Source organism: Trichechus manatus, unplaced genomic scaffold (genome assembly GCF_000243295.1).
Source record: "Trichechus manatus latirostris isolate Lorelei unplaced genomic scaffold, TriManLat1.0 scaffold00038, whole genome shotgun sequence".
In the NCBI taxonomy this organism is placed as follows: domain Eukaryota; kingdom Metazoa; phylum Chordata; class Mammalia; order Sirenia; family Trichechidae; genus Trichechus; species Trichechus manatus.
In genome coordinates, this window is record NW_004443974.1 from 16,742,411 (window position 1) to 16,759,939 (window position 17,529).

General features: G+C 44.8%; 1 protein-coding gene across 1 annotated transcript in view; it reads left to right on the top strand.

The window, feature by feature from the left end:
• Positions 1–624: 624 nt before the first annotated feature.
• Positions 625–17,529, top strand: part of CFAP77 (cilia and flagella associated protein 77) — a 170,425-nt gene continuing 153,520 nt past the window's right edge. The window contains exon 1 of the mRNA XM_004375782.1: positions 625–819. Coding sequence (XP_004375839.1) covers positions 625–819 — 195 coding nt within the window. The remainder of the gene's footprint in view (positions 820–17,529) is intronic.

Genomic DNA, 17,529 nt, shown 5'->3' on the forward strand with positions numbered 1-17,529 from the left:
AGTAGGGTGAAAAGGAGAGAAGGAAGGGTATCTTTTACTCGAATGTCAAGTGTAAATGACCCTCCAGAGCTCCGTCGATTTAACACAACCCAGTGGTGATTCGTGGTTTTTTTCCCATGTCTATTTTGCAGTTCGAATCCACTAGGGGCTCCTTGGAAATCCTATGGGGGCAGTTCTACTCTGTCCTATAGGGTCGCTATGAGTCGGAATCGACTCGACGGCAACGGGTTTATTTAAAAATACTCTAAGTAGGCTTACAATTGTAGCCACCAGTAAGTTCATGAAGGAAGACGACTGGCACAACCCGGGCACCGTTGGCGTCCCGTTGTCACGGAGACGGACCATTCCATCCTTCCTCGAGGGGTGGCCTTGATTTTGTCTCTTTTCTCAGTTCTCAGCGCAGGGCCCAGAAGCCGCTCTCAGAAGCCGAAGGGGCTCATGTCGTGTTTCAGAGCTCCTTGTAACAAGGGGGCAGTGCGGGGTAGGTGTTCCCGGCTCCGAACCGGACCCGGCGCCCGTCGCCCACCCCGGGGTCCAGGTGGCGCGGCCCGGGACACGCGGTGGCGCCCGAGGAGCAAGCGCGCGGGACTCAGCCCGCCGACCGACTCCCCGGCGACCCCCAGGATGCCAGAGGCCGCAGCCGCCTGCAGGGAAATCACGCAATGGAAGAAAAAGAAGCAGCCGGCGCGCCGCACGGTCAGCCAGATCTGCCCGCCTCCGCGGCGACCCCTGACCGTGGCAGATATTCGGCCCGGCATGGAGAACGAGAGGCTGGGGGTCGTGAGGGATTCCATGTATCAGAATCCGCTCATCGTGAAGGTGAGCAGCCCAGACTCCCACCACCCTTTCGCGCTCGCCCCCTCACGGGCACCGAAGCTGCCGGGGGCTTTTGCCTGCCGAGCCGCGGACCTTAGCGGACCCCTTGTCCGATCGCAGCGGTGCGAGCTCCAGCTCTCGTCTGGACTGGCCTGGACTCCCGGGCGGTCACGGGCAAGTCGAGTTGCCTCTCTGAGCCTTGGTTTTCTCATCCTCAGAGTGGGATGATATTCCTATACCCACTGCCGTCGAGTCGATTCCAACTCGTACCAGCACCCGTTAAAAAGGGTGATTGGGAAGATTAACAGGAAGACCCCTGCGGGACACTTGCACAGCGCCTGACATGTGGTAAGCCTGCAATATTGGCTGCTGCTATTTCCCCAGGAGGCATTTAGTGAACCCACGGTTGGCAAACAGGCCGCATACACCTAAGTCTATGTCCTTCCTCACAACTGCCAACCCTGTCAGGGTGCAGGCCACCTCCGGCCTCTTCGTTTTCCCTTGCACGCTGGGCTAACCACGCAGCAAGTGTTTCCGTATCTCTCCTGAAAGTATCGCTTCACAAGTTAATTTCCGCTCAAACACACTTTAACTTATCCAAATTTCAACCTAAAAGGGGTGGGGGGAAGCACGAATCACTGCCCTAAGAGGCCCTGCAGGGACGAGTGAGCTGTAGTTTCGAAGTAGATCACCTTCGCCTTGTATTGCACGCTCCCGCACTTTAGAGTCCTTTCCCTCTTAGTGATCACCCCAGACTCCTACGGGCTGTGCACATGTGGCACCTCCACGCCCTCCCCAGGTCACAGGCAAACCCAAGTTGTAGTTTGGTAGGATTCTTAGGGAGCCAGTTATGGAGCAAATTATCTTGTGCCACTGGAGGGCAGCATGCCTTTAAAAATGTGAGCAGTTAGTTTACCCAGGTGGGCAGGTAACCAGGGATTCAGCAACGATTATTCACTGAGGCCAGGCGCTGATTAAAGCTCCGAGGCTTGTTGTTTTTGTTTGTTTTGGGGGTTTTGGGTACAAGGAACCTGGACTTTTTAACACTGTGCTAGATTCTGTAGAGTTAACTTGCTTCTGGGAAAACATGGACTCTCTCCTCTTGTCTTCTCCAAGCTAAGTCCCTGCAGGGGAGGGAGTTTACTGAAGAGGCAAGCTGGTCCTTGGGGAAGCTTGTTTATCATGCTCCAGAGCCTTCCATCTAATATGCCTCCTTTTTTAGGCCCCCTAAAGTGGAACAAGGTCCTTCCTTCACTTATTTCTAGGTGGGAAGAGCCACTCAGCAGACAGATGAAATAAAGAGGGTTCACCATTTGGGGATCAAAGGGAGAGAATCAAGTCCACCGCTTCTGATTAGCTGCTTTAATGTTAGGTCGTTGCTTTTACTCCAGTAGCTACTCATGCGTAGCTACTCATTTTCTATTAAATGTAAAATGAAGGACACTATGGAGTTATTATCCATAATGAATTAGTAGTGTGTGGAATCCCTGGGTGGCACAAATGGTTAATGCACTCCACTGCTAATGAAGGGTTGGAGATTCACGTTTACCCAGATCTACTTCTGAAAAATCAGCCATTGAAACCCTATGCAGCACAATTCTACTCTGACAGACACGGGTAGCTGTGAGTTGGAATTGACTTGATGACAACTGGTTAACTGGATACTCACCCCAAGCGATATAAAAACCCTCCCCCCACCCCTTTTCATCTTACTCGTCATCCTCCCATCCCCTCTATCCCCCACCGCTATATCAAAGACAACGTTTGGTCTCTGGATGGCACTAGATGAACAGCTTCCAGGGCGAATTCAATACCTGGTTCCTGAACCCAGACCTAGGTTTGGAAAATGTACAGGAGATGACTGACCCTTGACTGGGGTTTGTCTTCAGGTCATGAGATGCGGAGCAGGGCTGCCCTGGGCAGTGGTGACCGAGCCGGAGCAGCTGGCTGCTATAAGCAAGCGCTCTCTGGCGATCGAACCTGAGAGTCTCTTCTCCTTTTGGGGGCAGCTAGGGGGCAGCCTTTCCCTCTTAATTTCCTTCCTGGGTTCGTGATGGGCCACAAGATACCTACTTTAGTCCCAGGCAGTTAAGATTGTGTCCACATCTCGTTAGTTACCACCTCTGTAAGACTTTCTAGCCTTGTTATCAAAACCTGACAGAAATAAAAGTTTGCAGGGAATTTAAGAGCGAAGAGGAATCTTGGCGGTTACAATTTTCAAACCTCCTTTTACATAAGACACCTGGGCTCTCTCTGGTGGGCTTTTTGATCTAGAATCTGGCAGAACCTGGGTTAGAAGCTAAGTTCTCTGACTTCCAGCCTAGCATTATTTTTACTAATCCAAACAGCTTCTTATATTTTAAAGAAATTTTGAACTGTGAAAAAATGTCAGGCTTTTGGTTTTAAGAGAGAAAATTGGAAGTATTCAAGGTTGTGAAACCTTTTTTTTATTAAATCTTTTTTTTTTTTTATATATATATGTTACTGAAATTTCTATTGGATTTCTTCTTTATGGCATGTCAGTTTTGCAAGCCAGAGTTTCAGACCTGGGGTTAGCATGTTGCTCCTCGTTCTGTGTGGCAGAGGTTGGAGGTGCCCTCTGCCTTGGGTGTCTTTATGAGGATTATTGGAACTGAAGTGTATTTGGGTTTTGTCTGTGCAAGTCTGAACCCGAAGGTGTGCATCTATATTGGAAGACTATAGCATCTTAGAAATAGTCATTTATTTCACAATATTGGGGGGTTGTTTGTTTGGCTTGTTTTCTCCAGTGAATAGGATCAGTATTTTTTCATTTAAAATGCAGAGACACTGACTGAACAAACCCAATACTACTATTTCACACCCATGGAATTTAACAGGACGTATACACATCAGTTATTCAAGAACATGTCTGCAAGATGCCACAGTAACCAAGTGAAAAGTGAAGAACTCAGACAGCCACACAGGTATTTTATCTACAAATGCTCAACAGCCATTTGCCTCATTTAAAACCAAACCAACTGCTTGTTTAATGAAACTGATTGAATCAACTTGGTGTTCTGCGTGGCCACAAAGAGGCATGGATGGTCATGTTAATATTTTTCCATTAGGGAGGGCTTTTACCCTATTGTATATAGTGATGTGCAGTTATCAAGTTTTTTCTTCAAAAGTGACTCTCTGGGAAGAATAAAATTAAATAGAGAAAGAACCAAGCTTCTCTTTACTTGATTCTCATTTCCCCAGAATTCTGTGACTCAACATAGAATCCTGCTACAATAGCTTTCAAGGCTCCTTCATAGAACCTGTCAGGGGTGCACCCTTCCTGCCATCGGAGCTCAGCTGATATCCTGTCAATACAATTATAGGGAGAGACTGCTTGGTTTGCTCCACTGACAACCTTGAATCTTCTGTCGCCCTGGAGAGGCAGGCTATGTACAGGGGTGGAATTGATTGAATTGAGCACCCTTAGCGCAAATGATCATGGCACCTGATTTTTTCATAATTTATTACTGACTTTGTTTTTCTGTGAGGGTTTATGTCACAAATAAGAAATGCATACATTTGTAAAATAGTCATAGGACCCCAGCACTTGGGGGCTGGAAGGAGGCTTACAGACACGTCTAGTCCAACTCTTTTTTTTTTTTTGATGCATTAAGGCCCAGAGAGGGGAAGAGACTTGCCTGAGGTGCTACACTGACCCAGTGGCAGAGCTGGATGAGAGTTAGGTCTCTTGACTTCCAGCTTCATGCTCTTTTGACCACAACACACCAAATTAGTTAATTAATGACAACCCAGACTGGTTATACTCTGTACAGCAGGCAGTCAGAAAATGTTCACAAATGAATCTGATTCCAATATCATTTCACTCAACTTTCTTCACAAAGTGAGCTCTACCAACATCTTGGGACTTGTTGATGGCCAAGAAATATTTGTTGATAGTTTACTAAATGCCTAATGGCATCCTAAACTCTCTTGGGGGGTCGGGGAAACAAGTTTAGAACACAGCCCTTGCCCACAAGGAATTAACTATTTAGCTGGGAGATGGGACACATATATATAGCTTAGCACATATATACATCTATACAGCTTAACAATCCGTTGCCGTCGAGTCAATTCTGACTCATAGCGACCCTATAGGACAGAGTATAACTGCCCCACAGGGTTTCCAAGGAGTGGCTGGTGGATTCAAACTGCTGACCTTTTGGTTAGTAGGCGATCTCTTAACTACTGTGCCACCAGGGCTGTACATATACCTTGGCACATATTTTTTTAAAAAACCCACTGCCATCCAGTCGGTTCCGACTCGTGGTGACCCCACAGGTTTTCAAGGCTATAAATCTCCACAGAAGCAGACTGCAACATTGTTCTCCTGAGGAGCCGCTGGTGGTTTTGAACCACTGACTTTTCGGTTAGCAGTCAAGCGCTTTCACCACTGCACCACCAGGTCTCCTTTAGCACATATATACATATATAAAACTTAGCACATATATACACGTATATTTATGTATATCTATATATCTATATATGTCTATATACAATTAGCACAGTGCCTACCAGGAAATGTTAGCTCTTATTGTTACACACACACACACACACACACACACACACACAGAATGTCATAGACCACTCCCTGTAAGGACCAAGTGAACTGCACTACCTAGAAGCATTAGAGTTTTGCAGGAGGGAGCCCTGGGCAGGATTTGGGGATGGCTTTATGAAGGAACAGATCTGAAATTGGATCTTGAAGGGTGAAGAGGCAGATTCAAATCTGGGGTGAAGAAATTAGAGAGAAAAAAAAATCCAGTCCTCTGGGGCTGAATGATTCCACCCTCCTTAACCACTGAGTCAATTTCAACTCATAGTGACCCTATAGGACAGAGTAGAACTGCCCCCTAGGGTTTCAGACCGGGGGAACTGCCGAACTTTCGGGTTAGTAGCTAAGCACTTTTAACCACTGAGCCACCAGGACTCCTTCCACTCTCCTTAGCTCCTAAGTATTTTTAGGTTTTCATTCCAACTGGAGTTCTAGTTTACAAGTCTGAGCATCGCTGCTGGGATCATTATCATTACCATCACGAGGAAGCATTTATTTAGAGCCAGTGTGTTCAAATTGGATGCTCTACAAAATTAGGCAACCACACCATGCCCACTAATAGCTTAATGTCTCTAATAAATATTGATGCCAGTGAACATAAACACATAGATAACGACAAATGCAAAGCAGGCAGACAGACAAAACACACAGTTGTACAAATATCTCAGCGTGGGCCAGTATTTTTATTACATTTGAGTAAAATGTGAAAACGTTATTTTGGCTTTATCTGTTGATGATAATATACTCTGATTGCACAAATCCTTTTACACTCAATTACAACGTAATAGGAGAAAATAAAACGTTAGGAGGGGATTACAAACGAGCTGCCCATCCTAATGGCCCAATCTCGGCTGGCCAGTGGGCAGGTTTCTGTTTCTATGGCAAGCCGTGGGTTTATCTATCTATCCTTGCAACTCTCTCTCTCTGTCCTTTTTTCTTTTTCGTTTCAAATCAGAACCTCCCTCTTCCTGGTGCCCAGCCACATCCTTCAGTGAGTGGGAGCTAAAGCAGTGAACTAATCTCCCTGCCCAGCCCCGTGACCATTTCAGAAAGCCGAGTTGCTCCCTCGCCCGGCTTTTCATCACCGCTCCAGGGGCAGCCGCTCCAACAGAGGAGCCGCCTTACTCTTTGTCCCTTTGAGAAAGGGGTGCTTTGGCTTTGAAGCATTAATGAAGATAAGACCTTCACATTTGGGTTCCTCCCACTGAACTCCAGCCACCTTCTGATTCCGTGGTTCTCAGAACAATATCCAGCTCTGTGGGAGGCCTTGTTCCTCCAGAAAGAATTCTGAAGACAGAGTGAACAAGTCAGTGGCCGTTTCCAGCTCCTTCAAGAGCAATCCACACTCAAGCGTTGTTCCGTAGTATAATCCAGGGTGTTTTTTCCTGATTGAAAAGACAATATTTTCTTGATTTACAACTGGCCCTGCAGACAAATTTCAAAACTCTGTAATTCTATTGCAGTGGTGTTAAAACTGTTCTGTGGTCGAACTAGGCTCAATTAAACTTCAGACCCACCTGCTGGGCTTTTGCTTCTGCCCCTGGGCCCTCTGGTTGGTTGGGCAAAAACAAGCAATGGCACAACACAGTCATGATGGTAGGGTGTTTTGATTGGTTTTAGCGTGTATTTTAAGTGTTGGGTGCCTCTTGTCCAGCTTTTGTATTTACACAAAAACGCAAGCATTTCTTAGTCATCGGTAATGATTTAACTTTAAATAAAACTGCCCCTTACCTCTTCTTTCAAGCTCCTAAATCAGTGTAAATTCGAATGCATGTTAAACCGTTAAAAATAATTCTAGGTTGCAGCTCATGTTCATACACACACACAGAGAAATAAGTTGGTTGCCCAGGCAGATATAAAACTGCAGCTGCCTCACTGGCAAGAAAGGCCAGTGTAGAGATTTAGCCCACAGGCTTTGGAGCCAGACATATCTGCATGTGAGCTCTGTCCTGCTGTTTGCTGTGCCACCTGTGAGGTTACCTACCCTTCAAGCCTCAGTTTCCTTGCTATAAAATGGGGTGATAATAGTTAGCACCTGGCCCACGGGAGCATTGCAAGGATTCGAGGAGATGCCCAGGACACAGGAGAGCACTCAGTAAGTGGGCACTTTTGTTATTATCCATTATCCTGATTCCAAATTCTTATATTCCTCAAAATAACCTCATTGTTCTCATCAATTGATTTGAAGAAAATATTATAAAATTGAACTTATAAAATACATTTATAACGATACAAATCCATCTAATGCTTACTTTTTTTTTCCCTTTTGCTTTCCCATTGAAAAATACTGTCACCCATCCCCTCTCAAACTTCCTGCAACTCTGTGCCCTGGAGCAGATGGGAGTGGCTGGATGAAGGGAGAAAATAATCCAGTTTCTAGTTCGCATCCCGTGTGCTTACCCTCAAGGATCCTTGGGCAAGTGGCTTAATTTCTGAGCTTCAGTTTCCTCATCTATAAAGTGCGGGTACTAATACTGACTTTGCCTGCTTCTCAGCATTGTAATGAAGACTAACATTAAACATGACACTCTTATGTAAGAGATGATGCCATTCTGGAACTAGACCATTGGTTCTCAACTGGGGGCAGTTTTGCCCCCCAGGGAATATATGGCAATGTCTGGAGGCATTTTTGGGTGTTTCAGCAGTGGAGGGGTGCTACTGGCATCTAGTGGGTAGAGGCTAGGGATGCAGCTAAACATTCTACGGTGCACAGGACAATCCCCTACAACAAAGAATCATCCGGCCCCACATGTCAACAGTGCCAATTTTGAGGAACCCTAAAGTAGAAGACAAAAATGTATGGGAAATTAGTTCGCCCCTGGTCCATGATCTCTTGAAAACCTAATACAAAGATTATAGAAATGAGACAGTTTGGTTTTAATTGCTTCTCTAACCATTGTTTGCTTCTGTTTACCCTCTTCAAGTATATTTTATGGCTATTTTAAATGTGCTTTTTTGAATCAGTTTTCTTCCCCTTAGTGATGTAGCTTGCATAAGTTTGCTAGCTTTTGTCTGAGCCTTGTCTATCTTCAGCCTCACCCATGTTAAAAAAAATAGTTAAAAAAAAATTAAAAAGCATTTCCAGCAACCCATGCAGCGTGGCTCAATAAGTCATTAGATAAATGAATTAGCATAGGGGCTGGTTTGTTGAGTGGTCACTGACCAGCATCGAAGCTTTGTTTCCTTGGCCCACCAACTTGATAGGGTTTTGTTTTGTTTTCCCTCAGCATGAACTAATCTAAGATTTAAATCAGAAATGATTTGGTACACCAGAAATTAAGCTTACAGTGGGCCGGGGCCCCATTCTGGATCTTTTGCTCTCATTGTGATGCTAAATAGAGCATTTCAGGGAAGTAAATAAATGCACTTTATAAAGAAAAGAGCTGTACTTTCCACCCAGTAATTTAAAGGCATCAGAGTTCGGTCAAGAAACTGATTGACATGGGTCAATGAGCAGAAAGGTCAACACAAGTAGCACACAGGATGGAGAATGGCCCACCAAAGGGATTGTAGAAAACACATAATGAGCCCAAAAGAGGGATTTTTGATCTTTTATATGAACCAAACAATACATATTTGGGAGACCAATGAACCCTGAAGCATACAAGGTAAATTGCTTTGTGTGGATCAAAATCTTTTGTGTTTGCCCAGAAGAATGAAAGTGGAGGATCAGAAGCTCTTTGATTTCAAGGTACAGCGTTAGTGAAAGGCCATACCACTGCCAGACCGCTGGCCATTTGTAACCATTAGCATAGTGTCCAAGCCTCGAGGATGATTCAGAGAGAAAGCCCGAATTAGCCGCAACTTGGATGCCTCAGCCTCCCACAAAGATGGGGCATCAAAGAAGACATTGAGAGAGGTGGCCATGACATTTTTGTTGAGGGAATTAGAAAATTTGCTGGCAGTTTTGTTAGGCAATAAAACCACCCCAAAACCAAACCCATTGCCGTCGAGGTGATTTCGACTCATAGCGACCCTATAGGACAAAGTAGAACTGCACCATAGGGTTTCCAAGGAGCGGCTGGTGGATTTGAACTGCCGACCTTTTGGTTAGCAGCCTGCATATAGGCTTTGCCCTCAAAGAACTGACAACCTACTAGGCAGAAAGAGGCATGAATAAAAATAAACAAAGTGGTGCAGATGTAGTGACAGTCACCTGGATGCAATCTTCTCCCAGCACTGAGGGCGGCTCCACCTGGGTTAGTGGAGGCAAAGGAAATTCTCATAGACTAGATGGCTTGAGCTGAATCTTGACAGAAAGATTAATAAATGTATGCAGGGGGCTGGATAAGCAGGGATAGAGAGGTGGATTCAGGTTTTGCATGACTTGAAGCTAATACAATTTTGGAATCTGGTAGAGTCCTCCTTTTAAAAAAAAATTTTTTTTTGAATCTGATAGATTCCTCCTTTTTTTAAAAAAAAATTATTTTTGTGAACTATATATATAACACAATATTCGCCAATTCAAATTTTTCAGGTGTACAATTTAGTGACATTACATTAATCATGTTGTGCAACCATCGACAATAAACAGAAACTTGCTGCTTTTGGGATCCCTCTTTAATACAAAATTGTAAGTATGAAACTTAGCCCAAGGCTTTGGAAGGGGTCCATGCAAGTGGGGGGCCCTGAAGCTTTAGCTTCATTAACTTCAGGGTAAATCATCTTTTGGCTGAGGGATAAAAAGTTTTTCAGGAAAAGGGATAGCATGGTTGGTGGCGGAGAGGGGGATGCACTAGATTATCAGATTTGAAAGTCCTTGGTTCTTCTCCAGGCTACGTGTCATTCATTCATTCATTCAATAAGTACTGAACACTCCCCTTGGGCCAGGCACACCAGGTATTAGGGCCACTGTGAGTTTACAGTCTACTGCACACTCTTGTTGGCTCTGAAACCTTGGATGAGTCTCTGAGCCTTGATTCCCACACACCTGAAAAGCTTCTCTTTCGAGAACCACCCTGAGCCACCCTTCATTTGCTCATTTGACCATTTGCAAAACATTTATTGAGGGGCAGTTGTGTGCCAGGCAGTGTGCAGGACCTCGAGGGTACCTCTGTGGACCAGGCAGCCTTAGTCCCTGCAGCTTACGAGATCTGGGGAAGACTGACAGTAAACCAATTCTTTCTTCCTTAGGGATAAGCACTGTGAAGGAGGCCAGGGTGCTAAGAGGCTGAGTAACCAGGAAGCTAGGGATGTAACATTAAGCCCAGACTCGTAAGATGAGGGTTGGTGAAGAGGTGCTGGAAGAGGTAGGGTGTGGGCGTGTTAATGTTTGGGTGGACGGTGGGAGGACATTGTTCCAGGCAAAATAAGAGGTTAGGTGAGAAGGCCCAAAGCATGAAGGAACTGAAGCTTTGGAGAAGGAAGGGAGGGTAGCTGGAGTACAGCACCCAGCCTAAGGGAAGGGCCGTGAGATGAGGCTGGGCAGGGAGTTAGAGGCCAGGTCTGGCAAGGCCGCTAATCGACTGAGAGGCCTGCAGGGGCCAAAGCAAGTGGAATAGACAAGACACAGAACAGAGGACTGAGAGATGAGTTCAGAAATCAACAGCACATCTACAGCGACCACATCTCCCACCCTGAGCTGATGACAACAACAAATTGACAAATGTTCCGGACTCCAGGATCTTGCAGTTTGCCTGGAGGAAAAATATCTAGCATCCTCCTTCCCTGGAACGAACACACTAATTGCATCCTGTTTCTGTCACAGGCCTGATATTTGGAGCACCAATCAGTGGAATGCTTGCTGCAATGGTTTAGGGTTAGCGACTGCAGTTTGTTTACTTTTTGCAAGTTGAACAAGCGCTGTGTCTGTTATGTTCTGCATTTTCTCCAAGTCGTTTGAGGGAACTGCCGGAGTGATTTTGAGGGGTCCCTTAGGGCTGAGTGCTGGGCTGTGCGGCTGCCTCCAAAACCCTTATAAACTGTCACTGAAGATTTTGCTCTCTATGTAGGCACCCAGTGGGCATAAATTCAGAGATTTAAGCAAGTCTTTTAAAAACTCCTCTTCTAGAAGGAAAGTGCCTGCCTGGCTTTTCTGAAAGGTATGTCTTTTCTTAGGCAACCACCTGCTTCCTGCGGTGGATCCTTCCAGGATCGCCTCGAAGTATGCTCCCGGGCCTGACTTCTCCCATATTGGAGTGTTAGGAGGAGGCTGAGGTCTGGAGTCTAGGCTTCCTGGAAGCTCCTGGCTGTAAACCCATTCACTGAGCGGACACCACCACCATGCCAGCTGACAGCAGCTGCCCTTCGAGGAGCATTCCGCTATGTGCCAGGCACTGTGCTAGCCCTTCTTACACATCGTCTCATTTAAATCTTTGTAGCAATCCTATGGGACATGGTTACTATCATTCCCATTTTACAGATGGGGAAGCTGAGGCATATAGAGGTTATGTAACTTGTCTACAGTCATCCAGCTAATCCATGGAGGAGCTAGCCAGGTCTGTGACTCCAAAACCTACAGTTGTAACCCCTGTGCAAATAAAAAGCACTTAGTGACATCAGTGGCACCACTTGGTGAGTACCTACCAAGTTCCAGGCCTATTACATACGTGATCTCAATTCTGCAAGGTTGGTTTTTTAAGCTCAGAAAGACTTGGTAATATGCCCAAGGTCACACAGAAGGTAAATGGCAGAGTTGGGCTTTGCAGCTTGGCTTGCATGAGTCCATAGTTCGTCCTGCTCTTTATATGATATGCCATGCTGCCTGTTACCCCAGAGACGTCTTTATCCTGACTGGGGAGAAAAATCCAGTTAGTTTATATATGTGTCTATGTCTACACCTACATCTATATCTATATCCACATCTACATCTATATCCATATCTATCTCCATCTATGCCTACATCTATCTAAAAGATCAGCTTTGTTCCTAAGGAGTTTACCTTCTAGTTGGGCAGATAAGCTATATCACTCACACGCACACACACCTACAAGTTGACTACGCAAGACTGAAGCAAGTAGGGCTAAGGGAGTGACCCAAACGTGAGTGACTGTTACAAAGAGTTGGGAAGAGGGAGAGGGCCCCGTTGCCTGGGGTGGTCCCAAAGAGCCTAGTGGAGTTGCTGGAAGGACTAGGAGGACACAGATAGGCTGAGAGGAAAAGGAAAGTCATTTTCAGCATAGAAAATAAGCAGATGAGGTGAGAAATTGGATGCTATACATTTGGGTAAATTCGGAGAAAGGATTAAATCTGGAGGGATTTTAATATAAAGAAGGAAGGAGTAGAAGGGAGGTCACCCGGGAAAGGGACTCTGGGATCAGGATGGGACACCTTAAGGGGCCTGCACTTGAGGTGTCCCCACTTAAAGTTGTAAGTAGAGACATGACATAAAGAAAAAGGAACGTGGACACTTGGTTTCCCGTGGGCACCTGGGTTTTAGGTTCTTTGAAATGTGTGCATCTGCTGGCAAGGGAGCCAGGATGGCTGGGGCAAAACATCCAGGCCGATCAGAATGTTCTGGCCCTTTCTGAGGGAAGATGTCTCTTCTGCCTCTCCCACCCTTGGCCCCCTCCTGCCCTCACCTCCCTAATCAGAGGGAGCAAATTGTTATCAGATTAGCGCCAGCATTGAAAAGCGCAGTCCGGCTCACCCTCGAAGTTAGTTAGCATTTAGATAGACTGGGACAGAGGCCTGCACAATAGGCGTCAAAGCTGGTCTCAGGGCGGCGGGAGGGATTAATTTCTTTAACCAACAGGCCTGCTCTGGCCTAACTCATTACCCTGCCTTGTCAGTCTGGATGTTGGATTTGATTGAAGATTATACCATTTAGGCTCGTCCCTTGTTTTCTCCCGAAATCAAGGCTGTCGAAGTGCACATTCTTGCATACCCCCCTGTCAATACTCAGCAGCCTGAGGTTCTAATTCTGCTTCATTTAAACTTCATCAACTTTTCCAATCAAGTGGAAGGATCTGAAATAGGCTCTGTACGCAGAAAGACCTGATTCCTTTTGTCAGATAATTTATTCTGTTTTCTCCTTTTCCCCCCTTGCTCTCTTTTTCTCTCCAGCCTCACTCCCCTCTCTCAATGCGTCCCCCCACCACCTCCTTATCCTGATGCTGAAAATGAGATTACAGTATTTAGATGACTATGATAATCAATCTAGGGACCTGGAGCTGAGATTGAGGTTAATTTTTCTTAGCAGAACAAAGAAGCGTGTTGCCTTTGGGGAGGTGAAGGCGCAATCTGGGTTTCTTGCTTGTGTTTTCTTCCCCCCGAAATTGCAGTTTTAGGAGTCTTTTCTTGTTACTAACTAGGCGCCGGGCGTGATTCTTAATGGCAGCAAACCCTAGGAGAGCAGAAATATAATTTTGAGCTGATAAACAGCTAACAGCCTCCAATCAACAATTTTAATAGAAAAAAAAAAGTCCCTTACATGATGTGAGTACAGATCTAATGAGAGAGTGATCATTTACCTTATTTATTTTTAAACACACTTGGAATAATTTCCCACTGTGTTAGAATTCGTAATTACAGCCACATGGTGCACCATAAACTTTTGAATGAAGAGCCTTGTCACTCAGGCACTCTTCTCCTTGGCAGCTTTTGCTGCTATAAAAGTTGAGATTTTGTCATGTTTTGGCTAATTGGAAATGGGGTCATTATACTATTGAAAATCGACATGAAAGTGACTCGTTCAATTATTACCTGAAGCATTCACAAGCGTTGGCCAGTCATTCTGCTGGTATCCCCCTCCCCAGCTTCTAAAACAGAGAGAATCAAAATATGTATATTTCTTTGTCTCCCTTTGCTATCTTGTCAGAGCTGTTTTACATGCTGCCACCCAATGTTATCTTTTATTTGTGTCAGGAGAAAGGATTTGACAAGTTCAGTATACTATGTTCATTTGGCAAGGCAAATTTTTCATACCAATTTTGAGAAGGAAATGAAACTATCTTTCAACAGAATGAGCAACATCATTTTTGGACAGACTTATTATGAGAGGGAGGATTGCAGAACTTTATTTCCTCGCATATGCTGAAAAGTCGAATACATTTTTAAAAAGCAGGATTTGGTTTCCACACACAGCTCGAGTTTGGGGAAATAAGAAACAACCATAATGTCTTCAAACAGGGATGCCTAATCTTATTCTCCTCCTTACTCCCCACAAGTTATTAAAAGGCTGGAATAAATTGCTCCTTTTCTATATTATAATGACTTTGTTTCAGACCCTTTAAACTATGGGTGAGTCTCTGACAGTCATCTGCATTTGCAAAGCAAAATACTGAATAACCATCATCTTCTGAAGCAGCAGCAAAAACTCTAAGCAATCCTATTTGTGAAGAATGAGATCCCCCCACCCCCATATCCACTTTCCATTACTGTCTAAAAAAAAAAAAAAGAAAAGAAAACTATCTCGCCTCTGTGCTACCAAATTCATTTGGGGCAGTGGTTTATGGTGACATTTTTCTTTCTTAAAGCAAATATTGACTCACCATGGGAAAATTAAAACTCTATTAGACATTGCGACATTGTAGAGCAGCCTGCATTACAGCAGTCAAGCTACTATTAATTGGTTTCCTCCTCAGGAATAATTCAGGGAGGGCAGAGGGAAAGGGGAAAGAGAAGATTGATCTAAACCATAATTTCTCAAAATGATGCCATGTAAATCAGCAAAGGTGATTATTATGTGGTTATTAATCTAAATAGAAAGAAGATGCTGCCTAAAAATACAGTATAATGAATTTATCAATATAAAAAGTTTGCAGTCAAGTTATTTCCAGGCTGGAGAGAGTAAATTTTAAAACACAGGTGGGCCAGACTCGAACAAATTTGGGTAATTTAGAACTGGCTTCTCTAGGACACAAGAAGCCCTGATTCTTCTATCCAGATGCAAAATTTTTTTCTTTCTCGAGATAATGTAATAAGATTCCCCTTCCGACCTGTTCACTGTTTCCTTCCCAATATGAATGCTTGTACTTTTCTACCCATTTTCCCTTTCTCCTTTGCCCATCCAACTCTTCCTGTGGTTCTCAGCCTGGGCCAAATCCTACCTGCTCCATCAAGACTTCTCTGGTCATTGGGAGGCAGGGCCAAGATGACGGAGTAGTCAGACGCTTCCCATCGTCCCTCTTACAACAAAGACCTGAAAAAACAAGTGAAACGATTATATATGACCATCTAGGAGCCGTGAACATCAAAGGCAAAATTGAGGAATTGGACTGAGTGGCAGGGGGAGGGAGGGACGGTTCAGAAGCAGTGAGGAGTTGCCAGACCTGACCTAGCGGGAGCCAGCACCCTTCAGGCTGGATTGGCTGGTGTGCACGGTGAGGCAAGCAGTGGCACTCGGGAGGCGTTTTCCACATCAGGAGAGACCGAGTGGCAGAGAGTCTACTCAGGCCTCCAGAGCCGGTGAAAAGCGGTGCTCAATCAGCAAAAGAGAAGTACGTGTGTCTGACCTACCACGCGGATCAAAAACACCCACTTCGGGAAAAAAATCTCTATCCCATTTACCTGTCTCCTCCCCGCTCTGCACTGGGTCCTGGGTGTCTTCAGCGATTGCTGTGTTCCCTAGGCCGGATGTAGGACCCCTCACGTGCCCTGAGCCATTTTCCTGGCCTTGGAGACGGAACAAATTAACAAACAGGAAAAAATAATCTGCCAGCTCCCCTAAGCTGGGACTCAGGGTAGGCACAGCTCCTCTGCCTAGGCACAAGCATAAGGGGTCCACAGACTTTGAATACCTTTCACCCTTGCACAGACTTGTGGGCCCATTTCAACAGCATAGGCCCTCATTAGCACAGTATGACAGGGCATATACCTGAAGTCTAACTTCAACTGTCAGCTATATGGTGGAGTGGCAGGTTCGTGACATTTGACACCGCTCTGCCCATTAAGCAGGGTCCTCACCTACCCACATCAGGGGCCTGAGGGCTGGTGGCTCCACCCATGCCACATAGCCACCCGTGACAGGGGTCCAAGAATAAATGGTGCCTCCCAGTGCTTACAGCCAACAGCATTGGGTGCCCATAGTCTGGCTGCAAAACCTACCCATCTGCCCACTCTAGGGAACAGGGACACGCTTTACTCTTAGACACTGAGGGGCTACCTACCTGAGTGTCCACTACCTGGACACCTGAGCTGAATCTATAAAAGAAAAGTAAATGGACTCCTAGACTCACATACATAGTAACATATCTAACCACCTGGTGACAGGACATTAGAGCTTCAAAGGTGCCAATAATCAAACTAGCTCACGTGAGCAGACTATTTGGGCATATCAAAACAAAACAAGACAAGAAGCTAGGACACAGTAAGCAAACATAAATAAATATAATAACACTGATGGCTCAGAGACAACAGTCAATATCAAATCACATAAACAGGGAGATCATGATGGCTTCCGCAACCTCCTGAAACAAAGAATCAAGAAATTTTCTGGAGGAAGATAACTTCTTAGAATTACCGGATGTAGAATACAGAAGATTAATATACAGAACTCTTCAAGAGATCAGGAAGGAGATCAGGAAAAACGCAGAACAAACCAAGGAACACACAGACAAAGCAACAGAGGAACTTAAGAAGATTAGAGAAGAGCATAATGACAAATTTAACAGGCTGCAAGAATCCATAGAGAGACAGCAAACAGAAATCCTGAAGATTAACAATAAAATTTTAGAATTAACTCAATAGAAAGTCATAGGAGCAGAACTGAAGCAATGGAAGTCAGAATTAGTGAGTCTGAAGATAAAGCAGTTGACACCAACTTATTTGAGGAAAAATCAGATAAAAGAATTTTTAAAAATGAAGAAACCCTAACAATTATGTGGGACTCTATCAAGAGGAATAACCTATAAGTGATTGGAATACCAGAACATGGGGAATAACAGAAAATACAGAGAGAATTGTTGAAGATTTGTTGGCAGAAAACTTCCCTGATGTCGTGAAAGGTGAGAAGATATCTATACAAGATGCTCATCAAAACCCGCATAAGTTAGATCCCAAAAGAAAGTCACCAAGACATATTATAATCAAACTTGCCAAAACCAAAGATAAAGAGAGACTTTTAAGAGTGGCTAGGGATAAACAAAAAGTCATCTGTAAAGGTGAGTCAATAAGACTAAGCCCAGACTACTCGCAGAAACCATGCAGGCAAGAAGGCAATGGGATGACATATATAAAGCCTTGAAGGAAAAAAATTGCCA